The sequence below is a fragment of the Rhineura floridana genome, chromosome 1, assembly GCF_030035675.1.
Source record: "Rhineura floridana isolate rRhiFlo1 chromosome 1, rRhiFlo1.hap2, whole genome shotgun sequence".
Taxonomy (NCBI): domain Eukaryota; kingdom Metazoa; phylum Chordata; class Lepidosauria; order Squamata; family Rhineuridae; genus Rhineura; species Rhineura floridana.
This window is the reverse complement of record NC_084480.1, coordinates 320,734,763-320,754,166: the sequence shown is the minus strand read 5'-3', so window position 1 is coordinate 320,754,166 and position 19,404 is coordinate 320,734,763. Positions and strand designations below refer to the sequence as shown.

At 50.6% G+C, this 19,404-nt stretch overlaps 1 protein-coding gene across 2 annotated transcripts in view; it reads left to right on the top strand.

The window, feature by feature from the left end:
* CPSF1 (cleavage and polyadenylation specific factor 1) overlaps positions 1–19,146 on the top strand; it is a 47,714-nt gene extending 28,568 nt beyond the window's left edge. The window contains exons 18-38 of one of the 2 annotated variants that reach the window (XM_061607141.1): positions 676–786; positions 1,201–1,342; positions 1,610–1,788; positions 2,779–2,915; positions 4,155–4,329; positions 4,421–4,627; positions 6,591–6,680; positions 6,830–6,973; positions 7,314–7,466; positions 7,640–7,756; positions 7,985–8,075; positions 8,575–8,659; positions 9,092–9,233; positions 10,713–10,865; positions 14,897–15,073; positions 15,325–15,391; positions 16,123–16,170; positions 16,642–16,797; positions 17,610–17,739; positions 18,274–18,412; positions 18,944–19,146. In XM_061607141.1, coding sequence (XP_061463125.1) covers positions 676–786; positions 1,201–1,342; positions 1,610–1,788; positions 2,779–2,915; positions 4,155–4,329; positions 4,421–4,627; positions 6,591–6,680; positions 6,830–6,973; positions 7,314–7,466; positions 7,640–7,756; positions 7,985–8,075; positions 8,575–8,659; positions 9,092–9,233; positions 10,713–10,865; positions 14,897–15,073; positions 15,325–15,391; positions 16,123–16,170; positions 16,642–16,797; positions 17,610–17,739; positions 18,274–18,412; positions 18,944–18,991 — 2,691 coding nt within the window. In that variant the 3' untranslated portion in view covers positions 18,992–19,146. Of the gene's footprint in view, positions 1–672; positions 787–1,200; positions 1,343–1,609; positions 1,789–2,778; positions 2,916–4,154; positions 4,330–4,420; positions 4,628–6,590; positions 6,681–6,829; positions 6,974–7,313; positions 7,467–7,639; positions 7,757–7,984; positions 8,076–8,574; positions 8,660–9,091; positions 9,234–10,712; positions 10,866–14,896; positions 15,074–15,324; positions 15,392–16,122; positions 16,171–16,641; positions 16,798–17,609; positions 17,740–18,273; positions 18,413–18,943 lie in introns of both variants that reach the window. The other variant, XM_061607140.1, reaches the window with a different exon arrangement.
* Positions 19,147–19,404: the final 258 nt, after the last annotated feature.

Below are 19,404 nucleotides of genomic sequence, written 5' to 3'. Positions count from 1 at the left end.
CCGTGTCCTGCACTCTGGGACGATCGAGAAGAGATCCTGGCCCTCCTCTGTGTGACAACCTTTCATGTACTTGAAGAGTGCTATCCTATCTCCCCTCAGTCTTCTCTTCTCCAGGCTAAACATGCCCAGTTCTTTCAGCCTCTCCTCATAGGGCTTAGTTTCCAGTCCCCTGATCATCCTTGTTGCCCTCCTATTGTCCTCCAATTGCAAGAACATCAGAAGAGACCGGCTGGGTCAGACCAGCTGGATCATTCTAGTTGTTTCCCACCGTGGCCAGCCTGGTGCCTCTGGGAAGCTCTCAAGTTGGCCTTGGAGGCAATAGTTTCCCCTCAGCTGTTTGCTTCCCAGCAACTGGTACCTAGAACCTAAAAGTCCCATTTAGCAATCATGCCTGCTAGCCATTGATAGGCCTGTCCTCCTCCGTGAAGTTTAGTCCCCTTTTAAAGTGATCGTAAGTCGTCAGTCCTCACCAGTCCAGAAGCCTTGCCAATGCCTGCCAATCAGAGGGACCAATGCTGCACTTCTCTGCTTCCTTCTCTGAGGAAGTGTGTGCGTAGCCCTGGGCAGCCGACTTGCCCGGGTTCCAGACTCAGATGGTGTCTGCACCTGGATTCCCCAAAGGCAGAGGGGATCTGTGCACTGGCAGCATCCCATGCCAATCTCTTCTCCCAGCAGGAGGAGGATGCTCAAGAGGAAAGTGCAGAGAAAGAGCCAAGCCCTCCAGAGCCCGCAGATGACGGGAAGCGGCATGGGTTCCTCATACTGAGCCGGGAAGACTCCACCATGGTGAGTGCCAAGAGATCCTGTGGCCTTCCTTACCGGGCATAGCAAGCTGCGCTGGCCTGGGGCACGCTCTGGGGCTTGGCTGTCTGTGACTGGGGAGGTAATTGGCAGATGAGAGGGCCTGCCTTGGGTGAGATCAGCTGAGTAGGTGAAGTCAAGGGGGCTGGGAATCCGCAGCTCGTCCAAAGGGTGCCAACATAGGAAGAAAACCGGAACATGCCCTATCCCCTTCGCTCCAGCCACAAAGGACTGATTTTGGAGTAAATATGGGGTGGCAGTAAGGGACCACGGGAAAGTTGTATCTGAATGGATTACTCACACACCACTTTTTCTGGGGGCAATCCCTATGTCATCTTACTCACAGGAATACACGGGTGTGAATAGTTCCCAGCTGTGCTTTTTTTCTGCCTCCCCCAGATCCTGCAGACTGGCCAAGAAATCATGGAGCTGGACACAAGCGGCTTTGCCACCCAGGGGCCCACGGTGTACTCTGGCAACATTGGCGAGAACCGCTACATTGTCCAGGTTTCTCCCCTGGGTATCCGCCTGCTGGAAGGAGGTGGGTGCAACTAGGCTGTCTGGCTCAGTTTTAAAGACAGCCCGTCCTGGAGAGAGAGCCCCTGTCCTAGAAACTGTGAACCACTAGACAGGGAAAGGAGGGAGTGAGACAACTGAGCAGACTGGGATGGCTGTTTGGTCGTAGTTTTGATAGCTCTGCAAATTCTGGGGCTGTTGGTGTCAGGGATGAGTGGGGACTATTTGGAGTGTAGCCTTCTACCATCTGGGCTTGATCTACCTCTCAGCTATCTGTGGCTCTACCTCACAGTGAACCAGCTGCACTTCATCCCAGTGGATCTTGGCTCACCTATTGTGCACTGTGCCGTGGCTGATCCCTACGTAGTGATCATGAGCTCTGAGGGACAGGTCACTATGTTTGTGCTGAAGAGCGACACCTACGGGGGCCGGACGCACCGCCTCACCTTGCAGAAGCCACAGCTGCACCATGTGAGTAGGGGCTCCAAGCAAGATAGAGGGGGCCACAGTGGCTTAGAATAGAGGTGTGTTTATCTTGGGCTCAGCTCTGTGCAATGGGAGCACTAACTAGGTCCCAGGCTATGGTCTGAAGGCACATGGGGCCAGCTCCCTGTTAAAGCTAAGCAGGGTCAGGTCTGGTCAGTGCCTGGATGGGAGACATATGGAAGCCACCTTGGGTTTCAATCATGAAAAGAAAGGCGGGGTATAAATGTAATATATAATAATAATAATAATAATAATAACTTCACATACCGAGGGCTTTGCATTCACATCATGAAAACTCAGAATCTGGTGCCATAGCTTGATGGTAGAACGTTTGCTCTGCTTGGAGAAGGTCCCTAGTTCAATCCCTGGCATCTCTAGATACTGCTGGGAATATCCCCTGCCTGAAACCCTGGGAAGCTGCTGTCAGTCACTGGGGGCATTTTTGACTTTCATGGACTGGTGGTCTGATTCATTATATAAGGCAGATTCCAATGGTAGCGTCTCAAGCAACTCTAGGAAAAAATCCATTTTTTAAACAAGGGAACTATAACCCTTGAGGTTGAGTTGCAGAGATAAATTTGAAAACACCTGAGTGATGCCTAGTGACACTGCAAAGCTGGCATGGTGGGGCTCTGTATGGGTCCTTTTACCTTTTCTTGAGCTCGCAGCAGCACAGTAAATTGTGCCAAATGTTTTAACGTTTGCTCAGTGTGCATAGCTTATTATTTAGGCCTCTGAATGTATATATTGTAGCAAAGAAGACATGCAGCCTCCTCACATCACAGGATGACCTAGCCTTGTGTGAAGGAGTGCAGATGCTGGTGGGTTGGGAAGAGTGTTTTTGTTTTTTTAAGTGGAGATTCTTGACATAACCAAATTCTTAGTTTGCTACCATGCTGATCAGTTAAGCATTACTCTGGCTAAAGCAGCTCAGCATGTGTCTTGCGATGAGGCAATCTGTTGTTGTTCCTCCAGCAATCAAAGGTGATTGCACTGTGTGTATACCGGGATGTCAGCGGGATGTTCACCACAGAGAGCCATTCATCCAGCTCCCGGGACGAGTGTTCCTTGAGGACCCAGTCAGAAACTGAGGCTCCCATCCAGGACATCAGGTGGGTCTTGGGAGCATGGTGAAGACCTTGGGAAGAAATAGGATTTTCAGCCATTTTGTGTTAGGTTTTTGGTTGTAAAATGGAAGGTTAAAAGTACAAGGGGGTATTTTGCTCAGGACACTTTGCACAGGAGGGTCAAAAGTTCATGTTCAGAGCCTGGCAATTAAGGGAAAATAGAAACTTAACCAAGACTCTCTTCCTTTGGTTGGTTAAAAGGTTGGGAGAAGGAGTGAAAATATTGAGTATATGTTATGCTAGAAAATGTTAGACTGCAAATCTGATCCCAGTTACCGAGTGAGATTCACCAAATTCAGTAGGTCTTTTGAACAAATAGGGTTAGGATTGCACTCTCAGAGAAAGTGGAAAAAGTGGCAGAAGTCAGAAATGTGAAGAGGTGAACAGCTGTAAGAGAGTAAAGAGGCTGAAACACTTTCAGAGAGAGCTAGGACAGTGGAAAGTGTTAGAGAGCAGCATAATCCAGGAGAACTGAGCGATGCAGACTATTGGCATGGTTTGGGAAACTAGAAATGTTTATTTTTTATTTGCTCTTCTGGATAATTCCTCAAACTGTAAATTAGCTTCCCCCCCCAAAAAATAACTTTCTCACTGTTTAATTTGTTGCCTTACTAAATCCTTAAGTAAAAACATAATTTTGGGGGGGAAATTTGGTCCAAGGCCTTGTTGTTTACCCCATGCCTAAGTCCCATGCCACTCTACCCAGTATTGGGAGTAGGTTGAGCCAGTTCAATTCTAAGTTAAAAGGCTGTTTGGTGGGGACAGCCAAAGATATCTGCTTGGTGACAGCAGTGAACTTAACAAGAAGGAGGAATTGGATCGGCTAGCTTGCTTGCCTCCATTTTCTCTCATGGTGGAGACTGTGGCTTGTGCCATCGCACCCCTTCTTTCAGTAAATGGGGTGATGAGGTGAGAGGATGCAAAGTAGTGTCTTGCCTTCTTGTAAGGACAAGACTCCTGGTTGTGACGACTGTAGCAAGAGCAATCAGTGTCTCTCTGTCCTCTGGACCTTAGTGTTGCTCAATCCTGTCCTCATGTCCCATGAATGAGGCTTTATTTAAACTAGGGCCTAAGTGCCACCTGCTTCCTGAACGACAGCAACATAATATGAAGGCTTTGAGACCTTCATGGTAGCCTTGTTCTCTTTGGGAGGTGAGGGGTCAGGCTTTGCAAGAGCTGCCCAGGCCCCCTAGAAGAAAACGTCCCCCTTTCTTCCACATGCAGCAACACCGTAGATGATGAGGAAGAAATGTTGTACGGGGACTCCAGTGCCGTCTTTAGTCCCACCAAGGAGGAGCCACGCCGCTGCAGCTTGCCCTTGGCCGAGAAGGATCCCCACCAGTACAAGGCAGAGCCCACTCACTGGTGTGTGCTGGTACGGGAGAACGGTGCCATGGAGGTGAGGCCTGCTCCGCGCCGTGGGAAGTGAGCGTTGCACAGCTGGGTCCCTGCTGGAGTGCGCCTTCTGTTCTCCTTCTCCCCTGCTGTAGATTTACCAGCTGCCTGACTGGCGCCTGGTCTTCCTGGTGAAGAACTTCCCCATGGGACAGAGGGTGCTGGTGGACAGCTCCTTTGGGCAGCCTGCCAGCCAGGGCGACGCCAAGAAGGAGGAGGTGGTCCGTCAGACCGAGATGCCGCTGGTCAAGGAGGTGCTGCTGGTGGCCCTGGGAAATCGGCAAAGCCGGCCGTACCTGCTGGTGAGCTCTGAGGGGGTGTTCTCCTAGCGGTCTGTATCTTGGCCTGCCTGAATCCAAGTCTCGGGGCAGGTTGTGTCAGAACATGTGCAAAATACCCACATATGAAACCAAATAATTCAGATAGCAAATGTTCAGAACGCTAGGCCTCTAGAGGTTTGGCCCCTGCTGTCAAGTGATGGTGCTACCGAAGGTCTCTTGAAACAGTGTCGAGCCTTCACTCTTGATGTGCAGAGGCGAATTGTTTGTACACAACAAGCAGGTGGATTTGCTTTTGATCTGGCCCGGGGACGATGGAGAAAGGCCAAACCGTTAGGAACTCTTGGGCTCTGCCTTGATCATGCTGAGGAAACTATAAGCCAGTGATGGAGAACGTGTGTGGCTCTCCAGATGTTACTGGACACTATCTCACACCACCCCGACCTTTGGCCATGCCGGTGTCTGGGATGGTGGGATCTGGTGTCCGACAGCATCTGGAGGGCCTTCGGTTCCTGACCTCTGCCTGAAGCAGTCGTTCACTCACCGGGTCTGTTCCCTCCCCCTCTCTTGGTGACCTTTTGGGAGGCGCTCAGGGAGACATTTGCTGACCCATTGTCCTCCCCACCCCACCTTGCACCCTAGCAGGGCTCGAGGAAGAACCCGTCAGAATCCCCATGGGGCTGAGTGTCTAGATAATGGTGCTTGCCCTGTCCTGCTCTGCCCTGGAAGCTGCTGATCGTTTGAGACTCATGGTTGGTTCCTGAGCTTACAGTGGGGATAAATTTAAGTGCTGCTTCTGACCTAGTCTGGAACCCCATTATCTAAAGGACTGCCTTTTGCCAAATGCATCTACCCACCATTTAGGATCCTCATTTCAGCTCTGCTGTCTGGTCTCCCTTTAAATCAGACTCATTCAGTGAGGACCAGAGATGAGGCGTTGTCTGCAATGGGACCTTGATTGTGGAATTCACTCTCTGGGGGAAAATGGCAAGCATATGCTGCTTGACTGACTTTGACAAATCCTTTTACCTCATGGAGAGTTAATGCCAAGGGTGAGATGCTGGCTGTGCGTTATTATTATTTATTTATTATTTATTAATAATATTTATTAGTCGCGTTGTTTCCAAGAAGGAACTCAAAGCGACTTAGAGAAAAAACAACTGTGCTCAAAGTGCCTTACAACAAAAGCGAACGACAGTTACAGAAACAATCTCATAATAAGATGATACAACAGCAGTAATAAAACAACAAATGTCGCAGCAACACAAAAACCATTTCAAATTATGGAAACAAGCCAAATCAAAGAAGCAGTCAAGAAGTGAGTGACTTTGATAGAGAGAGGGTGAGCAAGGAAACTCTCTGTATATTCCTTTATGGAAAAATACGTTATTCTAAGTAGCCCAATGGAATCTGTCTCACGTTAAGTTCTTACCAGTTTGAACTTTCTCTCCTGTGTCATTATCCTGCCCTTTCTACCGTGACCTTCGAACCGAGCTACTAATCCCAATTCTATGAAACATTCCTGGTAGGGATGAGGCTTCTTATGTTGAATTTCTTTCATTGGACCAATTCCCACAGATTTCCCTCAAGGTAGCTAATTATTGTGCAGCCGCTATTCGCTGTAGAGGAATACTGTTAAGCTGATTGTTAAACTGAATGAATTTTAATGAGATTTTAACTGTCCAATGTGGTTTTGTATTGCTCATTCTATCTTTTTAATGATACTTATTTTATTCTGGTCTATGACTGTAAATAAACTTGTTGTTGTTGTCAGTCAGCTGCAGCGTGGTACCAATAAATAAATCTTCTAGTAACACTCCAGGAGCTGGGGGGCCATCAGGCCTTCAACACATCACTTATTTGGGGGCATGGAGAGGCCTTGGAGTTACAGTTTCCCCCCCAGCAAATAGCTGTGCCACTATGGCCTGTGAGGATCAATCTGTGGACCGCTGAGCCACCTTAATTTATGTCCCCGTCCTGTTGGCAGGTCCACGTAGACCAGGAGCTGCTCATCTATGAAGCCTTTAACCATGGCTCCCAGCTGGGCCAGACCAACCTCAAAGTGCGGTTCAAGAAGGTGAGGGTCACCTTGTCGTCTTTCTCGGCCACTGCAGCTTCCCTTGCGACCTGCCTTTGCCCCAAGGAGAGCGTCCTTGCGGATCTCCACCTGCCCGTCTCTCTTCCATGCCTGCTGCTTTTTGACAATGCCCTTTCCCTCCTAATAAGGTTCCCCATAACATTAACTTCCGCGAGAAGAAGCCCAAGCCGTCCAAGAAGAAGCCAGAGAGCGTGGGCGGAGAGGAATCGGGGGCAGCCCGGGGCCGGGTGGCCCGCTTCCGCTATTTTGAGGATATCTATGGCTACTCAGGGGTGAGTCTTGCTTGTCAGGGGCAGGAGAAGACACCACTGAGGGAAGGCTGCCATTTGGATGGGGAAGTTATCAGGGGAAGCATGTCTCTATGGGCCAGGGAGGTGGAGGGGCCATAGCTCAATGGAAGAGCACTTGCTTTGCAAGGAGAGGGTCACCGGCTCGCTCCCGGCGTTTTCCAGTTTGGAAAGACCTCTCTCTGCTTGAGGCTTGGGAGAGCCTCTGCCTGTCAGAGCGGACAGTTCTGCCCTGACTAGGATAGAAGCCTGTGCCGTGCCTTCACCTACGGCCCCGGCGCTCCGTGTGTTAAATAATAGAAAAGGCATCTGCATTTCTACCCAGGTGTTCATCTGCGGCCCCTCTCCACACTGGCTGCTGGTGACATCTCGGGGGGCCCTGCGCTTGCACCCCATGACCATAGATGGCCCCATTGAGTCCTTTGCGCCTTTCCACAACGTCAACTGCCCCAAGGGCTTCCTGTACTTCAACCGGCAGGTATGCCAGGCTCAGTGCCAGAAACCTGGAGCTCACCTTTATGGCTTTGGTTTGCCTCCTGCCCCCTGCCTACCGAGTTTGAGGCAGCTCACTGAAGCGCCTGGGCTTGGAGGAGGGGAGCAGCCGGTTGGCAGCAGGTGGAAATGAGGCCTTGTTTGTGTTCTGTGTGGCAGGGAGAGCTGCGCATCAGCGTCTTGCCGGCCTACCTTTCCTACGACGCGCCGTGGCCTGTCCGGAAGATCCCACTGCGCTGCACTGCACACTATGTGTCCTACCATGTTGAGTCCAAGGTAGGGCTGCATGTGGTTGGTAGTGGGGGGGGGGGTTTGACGCATAGGGGCTGCCGGCATCTCAGATGTTCTTCAGGGTACCAGTGTGAAGAGGGAGAGGATGTGGGACATTCAGCAGGGTATTCTTGGTGGGGAAGGGAGGGAGTTCTCCATTGACACAACCTGGCCCTTGCCCTTCCGCTCACCTCCATGCCCCGCATGCCTGAATGAATTTGCTGTACCTGGCAGGTCTATGCTGTGGCCACCAGCATCAACAACCATTGCACCCGGATCCCTCGCATGACGGGAGAGGAGAAGGAATTTGAGACAATTGAACGAGGTGGGTGGCTAGCACTGGTTGGAAAATGCAGCGCTGTCTGTGTGTGGTCATTCCTGTTGCAGGCTTGCCCGCTCTAATTTGTCCAGGCAAACTTCCAAGAAGGAAACCTGTTCAGGTTCTGGCCAGGGAAAGTCCTTTGACTGGAGGAGTAAGCCCCTTGTGCTGGGCATGTCCTGAAGTTGGGTTGTGAGATGGAGGAAGATGGGTTTCAGACTCCACTCTCCCACTGGAAAGGACCATTCAGCCTCTTCCTGTGCCCTGCAGAACATAGGAACAGAGGAGCTTGCCTTGTTCCATCAGCGCAGTCTGATCTTCTCTGACTGGTGGTGCCTCTCCAGGGTGCAAAAGGTGGTTCACAGCACCTGCGACCTGATGGTTTAACTGGAGATTGGGCCTGGGATGCATGCAAAGCAGCTGCTCTCTCACTGAGCCATGGTCCTCCTGCCGGGTCAGATTGCGAGGGCAGCCACCTCTCTCTTTTCTTCATCCCCACTTCCAGATGATCGCTACATCCACCCACTGCAGGAGGCCTTTTCCATTCAGTTGATCTCCCCCGTCAGCTGGGAGACAATCCCAAATACCAGGTGAGGAGGGTGTGTGGCAGAATCTAAGGAGCAGGCAGGTTGCGGGGAGGGCCGGGAGTTGGGATGGGAATGAGCTGGCACCCAGTAAGGTTCCTGCTGTGGAGTAGTAGAAGAGCCCCACAGCTGGATCACAGCAAAGGCCCATTTGGCCCAGCGTCCTGTTCCTCTCAGTTGCCAGCCAGAGACTCCCCAGGAGCTGACCTCAAAGGGACTAGCTCCTCTCCAGAGGGCAGTGGGAGTATTAGGTGCAGGACATGGCCTTGGTGGCCAGTAGCCCCAACTCAGCAAGCTTCATCTGCTCCCAGGGAGGAGGGGATGCCTCCCCTAGGGCCATCGGGGGGGGAGGCAACTTAGCCTGGCCGTGTCAGGGAAGGGCGGGGCAGGCCATTCCCTCCCTGCCACTGTGTTCCCTCTGCCCCTTCCGACCTGCAGGATCGACCTGGAGGAGTGGGAGCACGTGACCTGCATGAAGACGGTGGCCTTAAAGAGTGAGGAGACCGTCTCCGGCCTGAAGGGCTACATTGCGGCGGGGACGTGCCTCATGCAGGGTGAGGAGGTGACCTGCCGGGGCCGGGTGAGTCGCACACAACGGGCTGCTTGAGCAAGAGCTTTTTCTGCACAGCCCCACCTCCTCCCCTTTGCCCACAAATCCTGCCAGCCGCCTTCGCGGTCCCAGTCCATGCTCCAGACTTTCCCCAGCTTAGGCACATGAGGCCATGAGAATTCAGCCGTGTGTGTGTTTTGGTATCAGTTGGTGCCTAAATGGTTATAATGATGTCCTTGCTTGGGGACAGGAGGCAGGTCCAATGCGAGTGGCGCCTTCAGGATTCAAGGAAGGTGGCAGAATATCCAGTAAGCCCCAAACGTCTTGACTCAGGCCTGGGACACAGAGGCGTTTATCTCTTTTGTGCTTGAGCTGCTGGAAATCTGGCCTCTCCTCCTGCGCCAGCCCTTTGTAGTTCCACATTCCTGTCAATCTGTGCTCTCCCTCTGTGTGTTCTATAGCCATCCTGCACCCAATTTTAAGAGAGGGTCTTGGAGCTTGACTTGCCAATCAGGATGCAGCAAAACATGTAGTGTCACAGTTTGGGGGATTTACACCCATCCCTTCCTGTCATGTGTTGCAGCACATGAGGATTGTGTAGGACCAATATATCCCCAGCGTGGTGAGATCAGCTGCAAATTTATAGAATGGTGCTTGGAAGTCTTCTGAAGCCTCCTTTTGGCTCCAGTTTTGCATTGTGCTCTGAAGAGGGTCTTGCATGTGTCCTGGGCTCAGACTCTTTTTGGAGCAGATGCGTAGAGAAGTGAGGCAAAGGCCTGAACACTCAAAAGATTAAAATTATAACTCCCCATTCTGGAAGAGGCAAAGCTCCACTCTGTGCCAACCAATTTTTTAAAAAAGGAACTAATAATCCATCCACCCAGAGCATCAGCGTGTCACCCTGGCGCATGGTCAGAGCTTATGGTGTAGTAAACGCTGATGGACACTGTGTCATGTCTTGCACTTCTCTTGGTAATGTTTGTTTATTGCCAGAAACCAGGGCCGGTCCTAAAGGGCGGCCAGCTGGGGCACTGGCCCAGGGCCCCTGCGCTCCCCTTCCGCAATCCACGGCAGGATTGCTGCTGCGGATGGCAAGGCACGAGCTTCAGAGCCGCCCGCCATTCCCCCGCTTCACCTACCTTTCTCCTACCTGTTTTTTGCGGCTGTGCGCAGAGGCTTCAGCCCCTTAGGGAAACCTCGGCCACCATCTTGATTGATGGCAAACCTGCGCAGGCAGGTGCACCGCCGAAAAAATAGCACAGAGAAAGGTAAGTAGAGCGGGGGAATGGTGGGCGGTTTGGGATCTCCCACCCTGCGATCCGCAGTACCAATCCTGCCACGAATCGCAGAAGGGGAGTGCCGGGGCCCTGGACAGGCTGGTGCCCAAAGGCTCTGGCCTGCCTGGGGCCGGCCTTGCCAGAAACGACAGGTCCCCCTGGCCCAGAGGGCTCCCTTTGGCAATGAAGCAGCCCTGCTGGTGCTGGATTTCCTTCTTTCCCATCTTTTCAGATCTTGATTATGGACATCATCGAAGTCGTTCCAGAGCCTGGGCAGCCGCTCACCAAGAACAAATTCAAGGTGCTGTACGAGAAGGAGCAGAAAGGTCCCGTCACTGCGCTCTGCCACTGCAATGGCTACCTGGTCTCAGCCATTGGCCAGAAGGTGAGCAGGGCCTGGAAGGGACCATGGGATGCTGCAGCTGTCTTTCTCTGGACGGATCATGGATGCCTTACGCCTGAGTGCTCTTCAGCCATCCTGGCACACTTGCACCTGGAGTGGACTGTTTTCAGCCATTCAGTGCTTAAGGGTAGAACGTAGATTATTCTGATACATGTTGGTGGTTGTGAGTATGCAGTCAGGGAGCGGCAATTATCTTCAGTGAGCTAGTCCAGGCTATTATGGGGGGGAGCGCAGTTGCATGCATGAGCGTGAGCGTGTCTGTGATGCTAGGGAGGGTAATTTGATCACTGACGTTGCAACAGGAGAGTAACCCAGGCTGGACGGAGATAGATCTGTGGTATGGAGTCTGTACGGAATCCAGACTTGAGGGTGTGTGGAAATGATGCCTCTTATTTATTTCATTTAAAAGATTTCTGTACTGCTCTTCACAGAGCTTTCAGGGTGCTTTACAGAGACAGGATAAGGTGCCAATGAGAAGAGCGTATCCAGAAGGTGGTTAGAGAGGGTGCATAAGAACATAAGAACATAAGAAGAGCCTGCTGGATCAGGCCAGTGGCCCATCTAGTCCAGCATCCTGTTCTCACAGTGGCCAAGCAGGTGCCTGGGGGAAGCCCGCAAGCAGGACCCGAGTGCAAGAACACTCTCCCCTCCTGAGGCTTCCGGCAACTGGTTTTCAGAAGCATGCTGCCTCTGACTAGGGTGGCAGAGCACAGCCATCACGGCTAGTAGCCATTGATAGCCCTGTCCTCCATGAATTTGTCTAATCTTCTTTTAAAGCCGTCCAAGCTGGTGGCCATCACTGCATCTTGTGGGAGCAAATTCCATAGTTTAACTATGCGCTGAGTAAAGAAGTACTTCCTTTTGTCTGTCCTGAATCTTCCAACATTCAGCTTCTTTGAATGTCCACGAGTTCTAGTATTATGAGAGAGGGAGAAGAACTTGTCTCTATCCACTTCCTCAATGCCATGCATAATTTTATACACTTCTATCATGTCTCCTCTGACCCGCCTTTTCTCTAAACTAAAAAGCCCCAAATGCTGCAACCTTTCCTCGTAAGGGAGTCGCTCCATCCCCTTGATCATTCTGGTTGCCCTCTTCTGAACCTTTTCCAACTCTAGAATATCCTTTTTGAGATGAGGCGACCAGAACTGTATACAGTATTCCAAATGCGGCCGCACCATAGATTTATACAATGGCATTATGATATCGGCTGTTTTATTTTCAATACCTTTCCTAATTATTGCTAGCATGGAATTTGCCTTTTTCACAGCTGCCGCACACTGGGTCGACATTTTCATCGTGCTGTCCACTACAACCCCGAGGTCTCTCTCCTGGTCGGTCACCGCCAGTTCAGACCCCATGAGCGTATATGTGAAATTAAGATTTTTTGCTCCAATATGCATAATTTTACACTTGTTTATATTGAATTGCATTTGTCATTTTTCTGCCCATTCACTCAGTTTGGAGAGGTCTTTTTGGAGCTCTTCGCAATCCCTTTTTGTTTTAACAACCCTGAACAATTTAGTGTCATCAGCAAACTTGGCCACTTCACTGCTCACTCCTAATTCTAGGTCATTAATGAACAAGTTGAAAAGTACAGGTCCCAATACCGATCCTTGAGGGACTCCACTTTCTACAGCCCTCCATTGGGAGAACTGTCCGTTTATTCCTACTCTCTGCTTTCTGCTTCTTAACCAATTTCTTATTCACAAGAGGACCTCTCCTCTTATTCCATGACTGCTAAGCTTCCTCAGAAGCCTTTGGTGAGGTACCTTGTCAAACGCTTTTTGAAAGTCTAAGTACACTATGTCCACTGGATCACCTCTATCTATATGCTTGTTGACACTCTCAAAGAATTCTAAGAGGTTACTGAGACAGGACTTTCCCTTGCAGAAGCCATGCTGGCTCTGCTTCAGCAAGGCTTGTTCTTCTATGTGCTTAGTTAATCTAGCTTTAATCATACTTTCTACCAGTTTTCCAGGGACAGAAGTTAAGCTAACTGGCCTGTAATTTCCGGGATCCCCTCTGGATCCCTTTTTGAAGATTGACGTTACATTTGCCACTTTCCAGTCCTCAGGCACGGAGGAGGACCCAAGGGACAAGTTACATATTTTAGTTAGCAGATCAGCAATTTCACATTTGAGTTCTTTGAGAACTCTCGGGTGGATGCCATCCGGGCCCGGTGATTTGTCAGTTTTTATATTGTCCATTAAGCTTAGAACTTCCTCTCTCGTTACCACTATTTGTCTCAGTTCCTCAGAATCCCTTCCTGCAAATGTTAGTTCAGGTTCAGGGATCTGCCCTATATCTTCCACTGTGAAGACAGATGCAAAGAATTCATTTAGCTTCTCTGCAATCTCCTTATCGTTCTTTAGTACACCTTTGACTCCCTTATCATCCAAGGGTCCAATTGTCTCCCTAGATGGTCTCCTGCTTTGAATGTATTTATAGAATTTTTTGTTGTTGGTTTTTATGTTCTTAGCAATGTGCTCCTCAAATTCTTTTTTAGCATTCCTTATTGTCTTCTTGCATTTCTTTTGCCAGAGTTTGTGTTCTTTTTTATTTTCTTCATTTGGACAAGACTTCCATTTTTTGAAGGAAGACTTTTTGCCTCTAAGAGCTTCCTTGACTTTGCTCATTAACCATGCTGGCATCTTCTTGGTCCTGGCGGTACCTTTTCTGATCTGCGGTATGCACTCCAGTTGAGCTTCTAATATAGTGTTTTTAAACAACTTCCAAGCATTTTCGAGTGATGTGACCCTCTGGACTTTGTTTTTCAGCTTTCTTTTTACCAATCCCCTCATTTTTGTGAAGTTTCCTCTTTTGAAGTCAAATGTGACCGTGTTGGATTTTCTTGGCAATTGGCCATTTACATGTATGTTTAATTTAATAGCACTGTGGTCACTGCTCCCAATCGGTTCAACAACACTTACATCTCGCACCAGGTCCCGGTCCCCATTGAGGATTAAGTCCAGGGTTGCCGTCCCTCTGGTCGGTTCCATGACCAACTGGTCTAGGGAATAGTCATTTAGAATATCTAGAAACTTTGCTTCTTTGTCATGACTGGAACACATATGCAGCCAGTCTATGTCCGGGTAGTTGAAGTCACCCATTACTACCACATTTCCTAGTTTGGATGCTTCCTCAATTTCATATCTCATCTCCAGGTCTCCCTGAGCATTTTGATCAGGGGGACGATAGATCGTTCCCAGTATTAAGTCCCTCCTGGGGCACGGTATCACCACCCACAACGATTCTGTGGAGGAGTCTGCCTCTTTTGGGGTTTCGAGCTTGCTGGATTCAATGCCTTCTTTCACATATAGAGCGACTCCGCCACCAATACGTCCTTCCCTGTCCTTCCGATATAGTTTATATCCAGGGATAACCATATCCCACTGGTTTTCTCCATTCCACCAGGTCTCGGTTATGCTCACTATATCAATGCTCTCCTCTAAGACCATGCACTCCAGTTCTCCCATCTTGGTTCGCAGGCTCCTAGCATTAGCGTACAGGCACTTGTAAGCAGTGTCTCTCTTCAAGTGTCTTTGGCACTTGTGGTTAGGCCTGTGGTAATTTTGCTCTTCTGAATTTATATCCTGTGCCCCTGCTCTCACAATGCCTACTTCTAGGCCTACCCCTTTTAAAATTTCATCATTTCTTTGGTTTTTATCCCAGGGGGGAGGTTTATTCCGAACCGGACCTTTCTCAGCTCCTGTCGGGTTTCCCCCCTCAGTCAGTTTAACAGCTGCTCTGCCACCTTTTTAATTTTAAGTGCCAGCAGTCTGGTTCCATTCTGGTTCAAGTGGAGCCCGTCCCTTTTGTACAGGCCCGGCTTGTCGCAAAATGTTCCCCAGTGCCTAACAAATCCAAACCCTTCCACCCGACACCATCGTCTCATCCACGCATTGAGACTGCGAAGCTGGGCCTGTCTGGCTGGTCCTGTGCGTGGAACCGGTAGCATTTCAGAGAAGGGCCTGCCTGCCTGAGCCCTGCTGCCTGTCCTTCTGCTGCAGATTTTCTTATGGAGCTTGAAGGACAACGACCTGACAGGCATGGCCTTCATCGACACACAGCTCTACATCCACCAGATGATCAGCGTCAAGAACTTCATCCTGGCTGCTGACCTCATGAAGAGCATCTCGCTGCTCCGCTACCAGGAGGAGAGCAAGACATTGTCTCTCGTCAGCCGGGTAGGGAGTGCAGACATGGGATGATGCTGGTGGTAGCGTCTGGACCAGCCTTTCCCAAGCTTTGGGTCCCCAGATGTTGCTGGACTGCAGCTACCATCAGCCCCAGCCAACATGGCCAATGGTCAAGGATTATGGGAACTGTAGTCTAGGAACATCTGGGGACCTAAAGCTTGGGAAAGGCTGGTCTGGACACTTGGGGGGGGCAGGTGGCCTGTTTGAACCCTGTTGATGCCTGTGCCTCTTGCCTTCAGGACGCCAAACCTCTGGAAGTTTACAGCGTGGACTTCATGGTGGACAGTGCCCAGCTGGGATTCCTGGGTGGGTAGCATGAGCGAGTGAGAGCGGCAGGAAATTCAGATGGCAAACAAAATATTTCCTCATCTGTTTTAAACCAACAGGTGTAACCTGAGCTGTGTCCTCCCTGTGCTTGAAAACAAAAGGAATCACATCAGAATTCTGCATTAACCTGCCTCAAATTCTGCAGTAGGCCCTGTATAAATTTATTTATGTTTATTTATTTAATTTATATCCCGTCCTTCCTCCCAGAAGGAGCCCAGGGCGGCAAACAAAAACACGAACAAACACTCTAAAATATCTTAAAAACAAAAGACTTTAAAACATATTAAAAACACCTTTTTTTAAAAAAAAGCTTTAAAAGCACCTTAAAAAACAATTCCACCACAGACACAGTCTGTGTAAATCATGTACATTTGCATTGTTTTGTCTGCTTCTAACAGTCATGGAGGGGGGAGCACCCAAAGAGCTATTGAACCCCTCCTCCCGCCAACCACGGGACTTTCCAAAAGTCCAGGTTGAAAACTAAACACCGGCTGAAGACTTTGGCTGTGTATACAGAGGAGGACCCTGCCTGCCCTCCCCTGCATGGGCTACCTCTCTGTGTCTCTTGGCATCAAGGGCTTGGCCCAGCCGGCTTGTTCGCTCAGCCTGTAGCTCAGGGGAAGCTGCCAAGGTGCCTGTGGAGCTGGGTTTCTGGCGTGGTCAGGCCATGCCGGCAGCCTCTGGCTGATCTGGACTGTTCTCTTTTGCAGTGTCTGACAGGGACCGGAACCTGCTTGTGTACATGTACCTGCCTGAAGGTGAGAGCAAAGTTGCAGCTGTGGAGAGGGACGGGTTTGGTTCCATCAGTTCCTCTCCCTGTTTCCATGACTCATGTAGTCTGCTTCTGCTGCCTCCTCCTCGTCTGGGGAAATCAGGAGCAAGAATGCCGTGGGCAGTGAGCAGCAACACGATAAGGGGTGTCTTAAGGCTTCCTGCCAGCAAGGGCTCCTGGGGCTTTTGGAAAGAGAGGTCTGGGCTAGGCGGCGTCTCCTTGGCAATCAGTTTCAAGGCTCTGCTTTGTCCTGAGGTCCAAATGGGCTTTCAGCGGCCTTTGCCAACCTGTTGTTGTCCAGATGCTGTTGGACTGCAACTCCCATCTACTCCAGGCAGTGCATGCTGGGTGGGGCTGATGGGAGTTGTAGTCCAACAACATCTGGAGGGCGACAGGCTGGCGAAGGCTGCCTTACAGTGTCCCACCCACCCACCTCCTTCTTTGCCTTTCTCTCCAGCCAAGGAAAGTTTTGGGGGGATGCGGCTCCTCCGCAGAGCTGATTTCCACGTGGGGGCCCATGTCAATGCCTTCTGGAGGACACCGTGCCGCGGGGCCACAGAAGGGCCCACCAAGAAATCTATTGCGTGGGAGAACAAGCATATAACCTGGTTTGGTAAGCGGGGCTCTGTGGGGGTGCCCGGAGGGCAGCTGGGGAGAGCTAGGAAGCAGTCTTAGGTAGGGCTGAAGTGAACTGAGCCTGGAACTTGCATTTCACATTTAGAGTTTCAAAATTCACATTTTAAAATCTGGAAAGGAACAAATTCTGATTTTTTCTGCAAAATCCAGAATTCTATTTTTTGAATGTTGGCAACTGAATATAAGAAAAGGAATATATATTCAAGTGCATCAGCTCAATTTTATGTTTTTACATTTCAAATTATCTGCTTGAGATCAGAGACTTCCTGGCTGCATTTGCACATAATGGTTTGTTCACCAAATGAGTTATCTGGCAGACAAGCCAACGAGCCTCGGCTTGTTTCTCCAGCACTTGGTTTCTCTTCCAGCTGCTCTTGCTTCATGCCTCCATCGCTCAGCAAGCATCTGGCATGGGGTGTCCAAACGAACTGTGGTTAATAAACAACAAGGCTGTTGGGCTCAGAAATGACCCCAAACGATAGTTAAAAGCAAGCCATGGTTCATAAGCCAGCAATAATCAATCATGGCTTCGTATCATGGCTTGTTGCTGGAACAGAAATTATGGTCAGTCTTTACTGGGCTGGGACGTTCACCGTTGAGTGTTGGGCGCAAACCAGGCCAGTGAATGATCCATTTACGTGAGCTGCACCCTCAGCCCAACTGAAGTCGAGTAGGAAGCCAGGTGGCCGAAAGCGTGCAAGCTCGGAGCCAAAGTAGCTGGGGGGGGCTTGGTTTTGGTGACAGCAAGGAAAGAGGCTGTGAGGGCATCTTCTGTGTTTGTGTTCCCAGCAACCCTTGATGGCGGCATTGGCCTGCTGCTACCCATGCAAGAGAAGACCTACCGGCGCCTGCTGATGCTGCAGAATGCCCTGACCACCATGCTGCCCCACCATGCCGGCCTCAACCCTCGAGCCTTCAGGTACTTGAAGGGTCCAGAGCTCATCCCTCAAGCGTCGCCTGGTCCACTGCCCTCCCGACTCCTTGCAGACGTGATCTTGAGGGGCACTCTTGAATGGGAGCCAAGAGCCACCCACGCTCCCGTCTGCACACGGTGCTCTGTTTGATGGAGGATGATGGCAAGGTGCCCTCTCCATTCTGCACCAGGTGGTCTCTCAACCCCCGCAAGCAGGCTCTGTTGGCAGGTGGGATCCAGGCTTTGTTGGGGGAGCCCATTGTGCATGATTTGGCTGGGGCGGAGAAGGGGGTGCAGCATGGAGTGTGTGTGTGTGTGTGAGATCTTCGTGCTTTCCAAGGCGTTTCCTGCACTTCAGCAAGCTTGTCTGAGCAGTGTCTGTACTTGAGGTGAGCAGAGGGAAGTTCACCATCTCCCCGTCTTCCTCTGCGCCCCCCCCATTATGGGTCACATGCAAGGTGAGGCAGGGGCAGTCAAGATGGTGCCTGCTAGATGTTGCCAGAGCTTCTCTTTTGAAGTGCCTCCCCCGCTGCTACTTAGGATGCTGCACATGGACCGGCGCATCCTGCAGAACGCCGTGCGCAACATCTTGGATGGGGAGCTGCTCAACCGCTACCTGTACCTGAGCACCATGGAGCGCAGCGAGCTGGCCAAGAAGATCGGCACCACGCCCGACATTGTGAGTGGGGAACAAGGGGTACCAGAGGCAGAAAGTCAATGGCCGCTTCAGGGCAGAGGGAGCTTCTTCCACCTGCAGACGGAAGAGAACCCAAAGCGGTCTTTGGAAAGGGCCAGATATTGACAGGAGGAGGAAAAAGTCAGGTGCACGAGGGTTTGTGTTTCTGATGCGTTTTAAGAAGGCCAGTCTCTTTGGCAAGGGATTTACTTCAGGGCCTTCTTGGAAAATGCCTTGTGGGGATCTCCTCTCTCCAAGAAACCTGGCTTTGGAAGGAAGTGCGTGAGCCCTTGAGACAGAGATGGGTTTTCTCAACAGGCACCAGCAACATCTCTCAACATTTGGCCTTCTTCCAACTCTCTTCCTGCCTCTGGCTGTATCTTGCTTACCTGCTGGGGTTGGCTGAGTGATCAGTACCAATCCCAAAGGACGTTTTGCATTGCAAGCCACTTTGTCTCTCCTCCGGCAGGTGGGAGACGTCTCCTTGGCCCTTTCCCCTTCCCTCACAGGCTTCCTTTTTTCTCTCTTCTGCAGATCCTGGAAGATTTGCTGGAGATCGATCGGGTCACAGCTCACTTCTGAGTTCTTTCTCATGACCTTAACCCTGTGGGGAGCAGCCCAGCCCCCCTGCCAAGATTGTAAAGTTTGTGGCTGGGCTACATGACCCTTTATCAGTGATGTTTTTTTAATATCTATATATAAAAGTGGCCAGGATTTGTAAAGAAATTGTAAACACACAGTGACTGAGCTGCCGTTTTGTGGAGTTGGGCTGGAGCGATCTCGTGTGTATTATGGAGAGGCCAAGCGGAGTGCGTTGCTGCTGGTGAGGAAGCAGGTGTGTGCCGTGGCTTTATGTGCGCGTGAAAAGCCGGACCCTTCGTTTAGGCTGCAAGAGTGAAACTGTTTTTTTGGACTAAAGCCTGCCAGGGTGGGAGAAATGGGGAGAGGAGACACTGCAAGTGAATGTGCTCACCAGGATTGCCTTTCCCCTTGTG